At 50.0% G+C, this 13,603-nt stretch overlaps 1 protein-coding gene across 2 annotated transcripts in view; it reads right to left on the bottom strand.

Annotated features, from left to right (window-relative positions):
• The window catches only part of CRK (CRK proto-oncogene, adaptor protein), a 33,561-nt gene extending 27,360 nt beyond the window's left edge, over nucleotides 1-6,201 (bottom strand). For both annotated transcript variants that reach the window (XM_056127147.1, XM_056127148.1), the window contains exon 1: nucleotides 5,822-6,201. In XM_056127147.1, the coding sequence (XP_055983122.1) occupies nucleotides 5,822-6,062 (241 nt within the window). In that variant the 5' untranslated portion in view covers nucleotides 6,063-6,201. The remainder of the gene's footprint in view (nucleotides 1-5,821) is intronic.
• Nucleotides 6,202-13,603: the final 7,402 nt, after the last annotated feature.

The following is a 13,603-nucleotide window of genomic DNA, read 5'->3' as shown; positions in this document are numbered from 1 at the left end:
GTGGGTCAGAAAGGTAGTACAGGAAAGGGCATGCCTTGCATTTGACCAAACCCAGTTAGAATCCCTGGTGCCACATCCAGTTCCCCAAGTACAGACTGGGATCACCTCTGAGTACAGAGCCAGGAATATCCTGCATATCATCAAGTACTAAAAAAATAACGGGGAGGAGAAACTGAACAGATGTTTCCCAAAGATACACAGTGGGCCAACAGGCATTTTAATGAGTTCATCATAACTGATTATTAGGAAATCAAAATAACAATGAGCTATAATCTGGGACCAGTCAGAGTACAGCAGATAAGCACACAAGTTACCCAAATCCATAGCACAGAATGTGGTTCCCCAGCTCTGCAATGAGAGACTCCTGGGCAGAGAGGCAGGAGTTAGCCCTGAGCACTGCCAGATGTGCCCCCAAATCAAATGAGAACAATGAAGTATTACTTTAAAAACCCCAAAAAACAGGTGAGTGAAAAAGAAACCCTCATTCACAGGTAAGTCACCTGGTTCAGACACTATGGTAAACAATAAGATGACCTGTCAAAAATTTTAAATTAAGGGGCTGGAGTGATAGCACAGCGGGTAGGGTGTTTGCCTTGCATGCAGCCGACCCGGGTTCAAATCCCAGCATCCCATATGGTCTCCTGAGCACTGCCAGGAGTAATTCCTGAGTGCAGAGCCAGGAGTAACCCCTGAGCATTGCCAGGTGTGACCCAAGAAGCAAAAAGTAAATAAATAAATTTAAATTAAGATCTTTCATATCAGGGGCTGGAGTGATAGCACAGCAGTTAGGGCATTTGCCTTGCATGCAGCCCAACCTGGGTTCGATTCCCAGCATCCCATATGGTCCCTCGAGCACGGCCAGGAGTAATTCCTGAGTGCATAAACTAGGAGTAACCCCTGTGCATCGCCAGGTGTGACCCAAAAAGCAAAAAAAAAGCAAAAAAAAAGCAAAAAAAAAAAAAAAACCCTTTCATATTATCCAACATATTATCCAACAGGTCCACTCTTGGGCATCTATCTCAAGAAAATAAAAACATTAATTCAAAAAAGTATTTGCTGGGGCTGGAGCGATAGCACAGCGGGTAGGGCGCTTGACCGCGGCCAACCTGGGTTCAAATCCCAGCATCCCATATGGTCCCCTGAGCACCTCCAGGAAGCCAGGAGTAACCCCTGAGCATCGCTGGGTGTGACCCAAAAAGCAAAAAAAAAAAAAAAAAAAAAGTATTTGCACACATTTGTCCTTTGCAGTGTTATTTATAATAGCTAAGATCTAGGAACAACAAAAGTGTCCAACAGAAGAGTGAATAAAGAACTTGTGCAAAATAAACCCAATGCCCAATGGACTACTATTCAGCTCTAAGAAATGCCAGAGCGATATTAGAGAGGGCAGGGTATTTTCCTTGCATGTTGCCAACCTAGGTTCAATCTCTGGCACCCTATATGTTCCCCCAAGCATCATCAGGAGTTAATTTCTGAGTGCAGAACCAGGAGCAATTCCTGACCCAAAACAAAACAAAATGAATTGTTAGTTCAATCCTCAGTACTACACATGGTCTCCTGAGCGTTACCAGGAGTGATTACTGAGCACAGAGCCAAGAGTAAATCCTGAGTACCACCATGTACAGCCAATACAACTCCTCACCCCCCAAAAAAACTTATTAATAGTAAGATAAGGTGAATAATCTAATACTAATTTACTATTGATTTGCTCCATTCCTAAGCATTTATTGTACCAAAATTGATTTCTTCTCACAATACCCCTGAGATAAGGTTTTACAATTTTATCTCTCACATGAGAGAACTAAGGCATAGAGAAATTAAAGAACTTGCCCCAAGTTAGACTGACAAAGCACGCGCAGCTAAGACTCAAACCTATGGGGCCAGAACAATAGTACAGTGGGTAGGGCGTTTGCCTTGCACGAAGCAGACCCAGGTACAATCCCCAGCATTTCATCTGGTCCCCCAAGATCACCAGTAGTTAATTCCTGAGTGCAAAGCCAGGAGTGACCACAGCATCTTTGAATATGGCCCCAAAATAAATTCAAACCAAGGGCCAAAGAAACAGTACAGCTGGTAGAGGATGTCTTCCATCTTGTTTGATCCCAAGCACCACATGTGGTCCCCCAATCCCTGCCAGGAGCCATCCCTGAGTACAGAGCCAGCAGAAACTCCTAAGTACCACCAGGTATGCCCCCCCCCCACCCCCTAAAAGACTCAAGCCCAAAATTCAAAGTATGTAACTACTCTACCAACATACTAAGCTTTGTCAATTGGTCATGGTCTAATGATACCTCACTGTTCTAATAGGAACTAGTGGGGGAATCAATGATTGCAATGTAATCCCAAATGATTCACCTCAAGTATGACCAGTATGACCAAGCTCTGTCCTATGGCTCTGGGGAACAGCCAGGGTAGAACCTGGTGTCTGCAGATAAGCTTATTTTATCCTTATTCCCCTAAAACTTTTTCTTCTGAGAGGGAGCTACACACGGTTTATACTTATGCCCCAAAACCTTTTTCTATTTTGGGGGGAGCCACACCAGGTGGTGCTTGGGGATACGCCTGACTGAACTCAGGAATCACTCCTAGTGGTGCCTTGGGAACTGTATGGGATACCAGGGATCAAACCTGGGTCAGGTGCATGCAAGGCAAGTGCCCTACCTGCTGTACTAGCAAGTACAAGCATCCTGACCCCAATGGCCCTAAAAATCAATCTTGACCAGGGATACAGCTCAAAGAGCTGACAGCATACTGGGAGGCCTGGGTTTAATCATGTGCTCCAGTCCCTGAGCCATTTCTAGGACCCCAAAGTGATGTTAATTGGTTTGCACTGACTAAAACTAAAATAACTTTCCTTCTTTTCATCTTTTCCCTTTGGGCCTGTAAACAACCCAGAAGTCTGGAACATACACAAAAGTTTTGAATCCTCTATGTGTACTGCTGAGTTCTCGAAAGCAAACTAATTTTGACAGAAAGTACTACATAGTGTTAGCTTTCAGTAATTTCTAGACTCAAATTTTGTTTTTGGACCACACCCGGCCATGCTCAGAGATTACTCCCAGCTCTGCATTCAGGGATCACTCCTGATCAGCGCAGGGGACCATATGAAGTGATGATCAAACCAAAATTGGCTGCATGCAAGGCACACCCTACCCATCGTACTATCTCTTTGGCCCTAGATTAAAATTCTGACTCAGTCATTTTACTAGTTGTGTAATCTTGGGCAAGTTACTAATTGTTTCCTCATCTATAAAACAAAAATATTTTAATAGTGTTCACAGTAATTACTTCACTGGATTGTTACAGACAGTAAATAAGGAAGTGTCTTTTTTTTTGGGGGGGGGGAGGGACGTTTGGGGTCACACCTGGATGTGTTCCGGGTTTGTTCCTGGTTTTGCACTCAAGGATCACTCCTGCCCAGGTTCAAGGGATCATAGAGGGTGCTGGGGATCAAAGTCAGGCCATTTCCCTGCAAAGCAAATGCTCTACCTGCTGTGCTAGCTCTCTATTGCTCAGCAAAGCGTTTTACACAAAACTAGGCAATACATGTCAGTTATTAATACTGTGTCTTTCTAAAATTCAAGAAATTCCTCTCTGTGGTTTCAAGAGAGTACAAGAATAAGATTTATAGGAAGGGGAGAACAGAGATGAAACAACTGAATCAACTGCCCTATGTGGAAAATGGGATACATAGAAGAAATAATCACCATAATGTTCAAGACTTTCCACACCCCATCCACAAACTTTGACAAATCTTTACATTTTCTCATGAGTCAAGGCTCTGAAGTCATTATCTGTTAGGATAAGGTGGAGTCCAATAAAAAGATAAGCAGTGAGCAGTAGCATTACAAGGCCAAGGTGAGAAAGCTCAAACCAACAACCTGCTTGGTGCCACTGCCAAACTGCAACCAGTAAGAGACCAGGTTGAGAAGTGAAGGCCAGGGACATATTTCAAGGGAGTGGAGAACAAGGCTATCACAGCAAAGTCTGGCAAGCTACCTATGATGTATTCAATACTCAAACACAGTAACAACAAGTCTCAGGATGATGTTACTGCCCTGGAGCAGGTCGATGAGCACAGAGAACAGTGCTACAGTGGAGAGTAAGATTTGCATGTGCAGGTACCAGGTTCAATTTCCCATGTAGCTGAAGGGTAAGGGACTCACCCCCGTCCCCCAAAAAAGAATGAGAGTTTCAGTACACTGGCCACCATGTCACCACAATTCTGATATAATGGCAGGTAGTTAAAATAAACCTAGCTAATTGCTAAACAACCTAGGGTAAAGATCTCCCCTCCCCTACTTTTTCTCGCAGTGTTTGGGCCAAACCTGGAGATGTTCAGGGCTTAGTCCTAGCTGTGCTAGAGGACCATATGCATGCAGTACCAGAGATCAAATTGGGGTCAGTCACATGCAAGGCAAGGCCCTTAGCCTCTGTATTCTCTCTGGCCTCAGGATCCCACACTCTTGCCAGGTGGAGTTCAGGACATACACATCTGCACCTATGAGGCCCTGGTTTGCTCATACCCAAAACATAAAATCACACCGATCCCACACTCTTTGGAACTGCTGCGTGTGGCAGGGCATATGGCTTAACCATTGTAATGTACGTGCCTTGCATGCATGAGACCTATGCTCAGTCACCAGCCCTGCAAAGAAAAAAAAAAGGCGTGAACAAGCAAGAGTGCCTCAGAAAGGCTGTCCAATTTCCCCATTTCTGCTCAGAGTGGAAGGAAAAAGCTAAACGAAGACTATCCTAAAAGGACAAGTCTGCAAAGGCTGGCACAGAGGCCTCCTTCACTTAGGCAGAATCCAGGCTCAGCTGGTCAGGAGGAAAGTGTTTCAACTGGGGACGGGGAGATGGCACTCAGACTCCTCCTGCTGCCAGGCTCTGCGACTTCGCTGCTGGTGCAGCCCCGGCTTCCCACACAGGAGGCCCGAAGTCTGAACCTCCTCCCCAGCACCCCAAGAACCACCTCGCACCCCCCAACTCTCACGACGAGGCGCAGGATGAACCCCCTCAACTTGATCCCGCGCTCCGAAATTCCCAATGGCCTAGCTCACAGCAAGGATCCCGGGGCAGCTCATATAAATCCCCCAGGGATATTCAGATATGCCCAGTGGAGATCTGGTCCCGAGATTCAGGAATCTTCAGGCCACAGCCCCTCTCGAGAGGCCCCCGAAAGGACCAGCCCGACAATGGTTAAGCCCCAGGAACACTGCAGCTCCATCCGCTTCGAGGAAGGGAATTGTTTCCCCCGGGCTCACTTCTGGTTTATTTCCTTAAACCAACAAACACAAAGCCTCGCACACGAGGAAAGCCGGAGCTGGGGCGGGCCGCAGTGGGGCGGGGGGCACCCGGCGCGGCGGCCGGGCATCCCCGCCGCGCTCCCGGGGCGCCCCACCTTCGCCCTCTGCGAGGGGGAAGAGCACCGTGAAGCAGCCTGGAAAAATGCCCAAGAAAGGAAAAAAGCTGACCGGCTTCCTGAGGGTGTCTCCATCCCTGCCGGCCGGCGAGCGCGGACTTCCGACCCCCGGCCAGCAGGGCGGGGAGCCCGGGCCGCGCGCTCCGGAGCCCCACGGCCACTTGTCGGACTCGGGGCTCGGCGGCGCCCCCCGCCCCACCCCCGCCGTCCGGCGCGGGCCCCACCCTGGGCCGCGGCAGCTCCCGTCCGGGGCCGTGCTCCCGCGTCCCTCCCACCCACCCACCCACACTCTCACACTCACACTCACACACACTCACACGCGCCTGGCCGCCCACCCGGCCGGCCCGCGCGGGTCCCGCACCCCGCCCGGGGCCTCCCGCCCCGTCCGTCCCTCACCGGGCGGCGGCTGGGCGGGCGACGGCGGCACCGGCGGGCGCGGGCCGCTGCTGTTGATGATGTAGTGGGAGACGCGCGAGTTCTCGGAGACGCTGAGCACATAGTCCCCGGGGCTGGTGCTCGAGTCCCGCACCAGGAACACCCCGTGCCGCTGGCCCTGCAACAGCGCCACCGCCTCCTGCCGGCTCAGCCGCCCCCAGTACCAGCTACTCCGCTCCTCCGAGTCGAAGTTGCCCGCCATGGCCGCCTCCGGCGCCTACACGCTGGGCCGCCGCCGCGCGCGCGCCCCTCCGGCCCCGCCGCCCGCCGCCCAGCGGACCGGCTCGGGTCTCAGCCTCAGAGCAGCGCCCGAAATGGCGGCGGCGGCCGCGGGCCTTCCCCACCGGAAATGACGCACGCCCTGCCCCCGGGAGGATGCCGGGAAGGGGACCCGCGCCCGCCATCGGGAGAAGGGCAAAGGACCACCATTCTTTCCCACCCCTGAGTGGGTGCACTGCGCATGCGGCCTCATGGGCGTCGCTGCCTGGCGGGAAGTGGAACTGCAAGCAAGGTTAGCCCCCCCCCCCCCCCCCCCCCCCCCCGTCCAGAGAAGGGCGGGATCTCTGCCTAGGGTTTGCAGAAGTTTTTGTTTTGTTTTTTGGGTCACACCCGGCGATACCCAGGGGTTGCTCCTGGCTCTGTACTCAGGAATTACTCCTGGCGGTGCTCAGGGAACCGTATGGGATGCTGGGAACGCAACCTGAGTCTGCCGCGTGCAAGGCAAACGCCCTACCTACTGTGCTGTCGCTCCAGCCCCAGTTTTTTGTTTTGTTTTGTTTTTTGGGAGCGTTTGCAGATGTTTTTATTCCGGCAGTCGGAACCGGGCTTAGGGCTTCTTTTTTCTCTTTTCTTTTCTTCTGAGGCGCCAGAGGTCGAACCCAGGAGCTCACACATTCAATGTAAGTGCTGTACCGCTGGTCTCTGGGGACTTAACTCCACCAGGCTTCAGGTTCCTGGAAGACCCTGGACTTCACAGCAGTAAAGTGAAATTTAAAAATGTGGGGCTGGAGAGATAGCACCGCGGGTAGGGCGTTTGCCTTGCATGTGGCTAACCCCACTTTGGTACCGGCTCCGCATATGGTCTTGCGAGCTGCCAGGAGTGATCCCTGTGCACAGAGAGCCAGAAGTAACCTCTGAGCACCTCTGGGTGTAGCCAACCGCTCCCCTTCCCTAAATGAAGAAAAAGGAAAGTGAGGGCCCCAGGGCCTGAGCACAGAGAAACAGTGATCTTCAGTTTCTCCAACCTCTCCACAGACCTGCTGAGGTTTTTGTTTACATTCATTCCTTCAGCTGTTTTATACACCACATTTGATCCTGCAGCTGCAAAGATGATCAAGGCTAGGAGGTTCCCTCAACAAATTCAGGCTAGTGGGAGAAATTAGGAAACAGCCAATGACAGAGGACTGCCTGCCAGGTGTTACAGTGGTGTTAGGGACAGATGGGAACATAGCATAGGGCCCCCTAGTCTGGTCTGTAGAGGGATCGGTCAAGGATTCACAAAAGGTGTATTGAGTCGAACGTTGAATGGCAACTAGGGAAGAGTATTCAACACGAAAGCCAAATCAGGGGAAAGTCATACTCTCAAATCTTCTACACAGAGTCTTCTCAACCTGATTTGTATGTGTGATGTCTCTGCCATCACAATCATCTGGATGCATCTTCGATTTCCAGATCTCTCTGTAATCCTGTGAAGCTTGCTTGGTGCTCTCCTATAAGCTTGATGTCCTTCATTATACTACACACCTGTCTATGTTCACTTTCTTTCTTTTCTTTTCTTTTTTTTTTCCTCCACACCCAGTGATGCACGGGGTTACTTCTGGCTCTGCACACAAGAATTATTCCTAGAGGTGTTCAGGGGACCATATGGGATGCTGGGAATCGAACCCGGCTGGACCACGTGCAAGGCAAATGCGCTACCCGCTAGTACTATCGCTCCAGCCCCTGTGTGCACTTTCTAGATTACAACTCTGAGTCTGTTGCTTTGCTGTGTCATTTTGAATAGGTTTAGTGTTGAATAGATATTAAAACTCCTGTTTTAAGTCACAGCATAAAACTGGGTCACAGTGTCAACTGTTCATACATGAGTTTTCTGTTTCTTCCTGGAATATACCCTTCTCCACCATTAGCGATTTCAGACTCAAATGCCTCCTCTTTCCTGACCACCACACCATTCCCTGTCTGCAGCAGAGCCCGATGCTCTTATTACCACTATATCTTACAACTCTGACCCATTGTACCACAATCTTCCACTTACCAGCCCTTGTATGGCTCATGCTAGAGCCCTACAAAAGCCAAGCACCTCATCTTGGAAGCAGTCCATAAATGTTTCATAATAACAGTTAACATTTACTCAGGAAATGCTACTTGCCGGGCATAGCCTTTATGGGGATAATTTTACGTAATCCTTTCAGCCATCTTACGGGTCTTATTTTTACAGATGAATCTCAGAAGGCTAAGTAACTTTTCAAGAAATACAGAGCTGCTGAATGGGGGTCTGGGATTCAAATCCCAGAAGGAGATTTGAATTACACCTTTCAGGGCAAGCATGGTGCCAAAACTCTCAATCTGCCACATCCTCAGACTTCCAAGACAGAAATGTGGGTGGGAGGGGGTGGAGCGATAGGACAGAGGGTGAGCACTTGCCTTGCACAGGCTCACCCAGGGTTCACATAGTTCACCTTGAGCCCTACCAAGAGTGATCCCTAAGCACAAAACGAGAAGTCCTTAACATTACTGAGAGGAGGCTGGGGGTGGCAGTGGAAATAGCACTGTAGCACTGTCCTCCCGTTGTTCATCGATTTGCTCGAGCGGGCACCAGTAATGTCTCCATTGTGAGACTTATTACTGTTTTTGGCATATCAAATACGTCACGGTAGCTTGCCAGGCTTTGCCATGCGGGTGAGATACTCTCGGTAGCTTGCTGGGCTCTCTGAGAGGGGCAGAGGAATCAAACCTGGGTTGGCCGCGTGCAAGGCAAACACCCTACCTGCTGTGCTATTGCTCCAGCCCTGTAGAAGACACACTTATAGAATATTTTTAAGACGATATCCAACAATGACAAACCCTTAGCCTTGCGATTTCACAACTGAGATTGCCAACGTGGGCAGGAAGAGGTGAGCTAGAACACCGGCAAGGGGTCTTGGGTGTTTTGGTGTTGCTAAGGTGTGGTCACTGTAGAGTGCTTTTAGCATGAATTTTAACAATACTCCAAACAAATTACTTAAGCTAATTACAAGTTGAGATTTGGGGCTGGAAAGATAATGCAGTAGGTGAGGTACTTGCCTTGCACGCAGCCAACCCAGGCCCAATCTCTGGCACCCCAGTTGGTCCCCTGAGCACTACCAGGAGTGATTCTTGAGCACAAATCCAAAAGTAACTCCTGAGCATAGCATGTGCGGCCTATAAATGAAGAAAGTTAATCTTTCAGCAGTGGAAATAAACTTTGAAAAATAATCAGGGCTGACATGTGGCTCAGTAGTAGAGCACATGGCTTGCACACAGGAAGTTCTGGGTTTAATCCCACCAAAAAATAAGTAAATAGAAATCTATCACCCCTGGGCTACAGCCTGACATGAATAACACCACACCTCAGCTGGCCCCGAGCCTTTCGGGGAAGGGGAGGGAAGCAAGGCACCTGGCCTGGTATGGTGACCCACGGTGACCCTGACTTAGTCACAGCACATCACCATAAGCCAGGCAGTAGAAGTCATCCAAGTGTGAATGTTAGCCCTCTGGGAAAGAGAAGTGACTGTTCATTTCCCCAGGACAGCTAGACTATAAGGCAGGGTTGCTTCCAAGGGGTTCTGAAGCTACATCTCAAAGCCTCTTTCTGGAGTAAATGGACATGAAGGAATAAATACATAAATATATATGTATGTGGGTGGCTACATCTGGTGGTACTCCGGGGGCTACTCCTCGCTCTGTAATCAAATATTTCAAGGAACCATATTGTACTGGGTCCAACAAATCAGAGATCAGTCACATACAGGACAATGCCTTAGCCTCTGGCCTTCGAAGAAACATTTTATTTGAGAGAGCTGGAGTGACAGTATAGTGGGTCAGGCACTTGGCTTGCAGGCAGCTCACCAGGGTTTGATCTCCAGCATCCCATATGGTCCCTGAACCCTTCAAGGAGTGATTCCTGAGTGTAGAGCCAGGAGTAAGTCCTGAGCTCCACTGGGTGTGGCCCTAACCCCCCAAAAAAATGGGGGAGAGTGTTGAACCATACCCTGAGGCACTCAGGGGCTGTTCTGTGCTCAGGGGTGACTGACAATGTCAGAGATTGAACTGGGGTAGGCACTGTGCAAGGCAAGCGCCTTATCCTCTGTACTGTGGTTCTGGCTCTGGAAAATTATTATTATTATTATTATTATTATTATTATTTTGCTTTTTGCGTCACACCTGGCGATGTACAGGGGTTACTCCTGGGTCTGCACTCAGGAGTTACTCCTGGCGGTGCTCATGGGACCATATGGGATGCTGGGAATTGAACCCGGGTCAGCCGCTTGCAAAGCAAATGCCCTACCCGCTGTGCAGCCCCAGGAAAAGTATTCTGAAGGAAAAAAATGACAAGTCTGAGTGTGTAGTTTACTGGTAAAGCCCATTCCTTGAATGTGTAAGGCCTCAGCACTACAAAAAAAAAAAAAAACTTAAGAAAATGAGAGCCAGAGAGATAGGCCAGGGATTACAGCACTTTCCTTGCATGTAATCAACCCAGGTTGGATCCCCAGCACTCCACAGATCCCCAGCATTGCCAGACCAAAGAGCACAGAGCCTGGAGTAGCCTCTGAGCACTGTGGGGTGTGGATCAACTCCCCCCCAAATAAGAAAATAAAATGAGAGAGGGGAAGCGGAAAACAGATTTTTATTGTGGAAAATAATGTGTGTTTGCCACAGAGGGAAGTCCTATCCCCAAAAGCAGCTACAAAACTGGATTCTGTCTTGTAGGGCAGAGAAACCCATTAGTTCAGAGGCCAAAACAAACCCCAAAACAGGAACTGTAGCGGTCTTGGAACAAGGGATGAGCCCACTCTGCACCTCCCTCTTTTCTCCCCTCACCCTATCCCTCCAGCTCTGGATGTCAGAATTTGCAGCTGTAGAGGGAGCAGTGGTCGCTGATGAGCCAGAGATCTGCCTCATCCACTGAGGACTGTTCCTGTTGGGCAGGAGGAGTGCCTCTGTTTGGGTGAGTAGGAGGGTGCCGAAGGGACAGGAAGGGAAAAGAGGAAAATAACTTAAGACTCCCAAGTACTCTACTTCCCGTCCTCTCAAGGTGAAATAAAAGAGTTGTTTCGGGCTGGAGCGGGGAGGGCGTTTGCCTTGCACGCGGCCAACCCAGGTTCATTCCTAGCATCCCATATGGTCCCCTGAGCACCGCCAGGAGTAATTCCTGAGTGCATGAGCCAGGAGTAACCCTTGTGTATCGACTGTGTGATCCAAAAAGAAAAAAAAAAAAAGAAGAAGAAGAAGAGTTATTCCTTGTTTGAACTGTGGAATAAGAGCAGGCCAGAGGCGGAGCAGTAGTGCAGTGGGTAGGGCATTTGCCTAGCACTCTGCTAACCTAGATTCAATCCCCAGGGTCCCATATTTCCCCCTGAGCATCACCAGGAGAAATTCCTGAGTGCAGAGCCAGGTGCAACCCCTGAGCATCAAAACCCCCTGTGACAAAAACAACAACAAAAAAAGAAAAAAAGAAAGAAAGCAGGAAAGAAAGAAAGCAGGAGAGAAAGAAAAAGAAAGAAAGAAAGAAAGAAAGAAAGAAAGAAAGAAAGAGAAAAAGAGCAAGCGGATCCACCTGCTTGCCTGTTCATTCCGTCCCTCTAAGTGATCAGTGGGGCCTCTCACATCTGTGCAGGGATGGCTGCACTGGGGGGGGGGGGGGGGGTCACCGGGCACCACCAGGTGCACCCTGAGCACTACTGCTGTGGCTCCAAATCCCCAATCAGAACAAGACAAACAGCCTATTTGTATTAAGATGACGAAAATTGTTATTTAGAGAGAAAATGGACAACATCACTTTCCGAAGTCTGAGAGAGCTGGCTGGAGAGATAAGACAGCGGGCAGGGCGTGTGTTTTGGCTGACCCAGGTTTGATCCCAGCGCCATATATGGTCCCCTGAACCCCACAGGAATGATCCTGGAGCACAGCTGGGTGTGGCCCAAAACAAACCCAAAACACAGAGAGAAAGAGAAATCGGGTGCGTGTTGAGTGAATGTGTACTAGCAGGAAAATACACTTGTGTTCCCATCCCCAGCAACACTGGAGCGGCCCACAGCCCTGGACTGGGAGTAACCCTGCTGGGTGTGGCCCCCAAGCCCCAAACCAAAGAACAAACAAATGTGCAAACAAACGCAGCCTCTGGGGGCAGACATGGGGGAAAGCACAGAGGAGAGATGTGAGGGATTCCACAGAGACTGGAGAGGGGCGTGAGCTGGGATCAAAGCCTCTGGCCGGCAGTTCCCAGAAAGGTCAGGGTGCTGGTCACGGGTCAGGCCGGCTGAGCATGCGCGGGCCTTGCAGTGGCCCTTTCCTCTGCTGCCCCCAGCCTTGGGGCAGATGCTGGATCTAATGTTCTTTCCTGGAGGGAAGAATTCACAAAGTCTCCCTCCCCGCCCTCCACTTAGGAATCACTCCTGGCAGTGCTCAGTCATCAAATGGGATGCTAGGGATTGAACCCGGGTTGGCTGTGTGCAAGGCAAGCGCCTCACCAGCTCTACCGTATCTCTGGCCCCACAAGGTGTCCTTTATGACTGAGGTGATATTGCAAACACATTTCCCTTATCTCCTGTCCATTCTTCTAAGGACCACACCCGTCAGTACCCTGGGGGGCCAGGCGGTGCGGGTGCCTGAGACTGAAACAGGGCCTTGTGGATGCTAAGCACTAAGCTTGTGTTCCTCCATTGGAGACACTCCCTGCCACTCCTTCCTTTGTCTCATGTTCAGGGATTGTTTTGTTTGGATGTCACACTTTGCTGTTTGTTTGGGTGCAACACTGCTCTTTGGGGGGATCTTGCCATGAAAGGACCAAACCCAGGCCTCCTGCATGAAAACCACCTGGCCCAGAACTACCTTCCCAGGCTGCCTCCCCACACTTTGCACTGCTAATCCTTCTGCTGGATACCCGTGGTCACTCCCTCCCATCCTGCCCTTAGTGCCACTGTTAACTCCTGGCAGGCTTCCTTCACCAGTCAGTTAAAAATGCACTTTGTGGGGCTGGAGCGGGGTAGGTCGTATGTCCTTCACGTGGCTGACCCAGGTTCGATCCCTGGCATCCCATATGGCCCCTGAGAACTGCCAGGAGTGATTCCTGAGTGCAGAGCCAGGAGTAACCCCTGAGCATCTTCAGGGCCGGGTATGACCCCAAAAAGGAAAACAAAACAAAACAAAACAAAACACTCTGCGCATACAACTCTCCCTATCCTGTCTTTATGTGTATTTTCCTAGCACTTCTCTCCTTCTAATTATTGTTTTTTTTTTTTTGGGGGGGGGGTGATGGCACAGCCAGCAGTGTTTAGGGATTCTGGCTCTGCACTCAGGGATTAGTCCTGGCAGGATCAGAGGACGATATGGGGTGCTGGAGATTAAACCCAGGTTGGCCACATGCAAGATAAGTGGTTAGTACCTGCTGTAGTAATACTCCAGCCCATTAAATGGGAGCAAGAATGTTTGGTCTTTTTTTGTTGTTTCTGCAGTGGCCCCAGTGCCTGTCAGAGAGCATGGCACATAGAAGGCATGAGTGAGAGA

The sequence above is a fragment of the Sorex fumeus genome, unplaced genomic scaffold, assembly GCF_029834395.1.
Source record: "Sorex fumeus unplaced genomic scaffold, SorFum_2.1 ptg000063l, whole genome shotgun sequence".
Classification (NCBI taxonomy): Eukaryota; Metazoa; Chordata; class Mammalia; order Eulipotyphla; family Soricidae; genus Sorex; species Sorex fumeus.
This window is presented reverse-complemented; position numbering and strand designations above follow the sequence as displayed.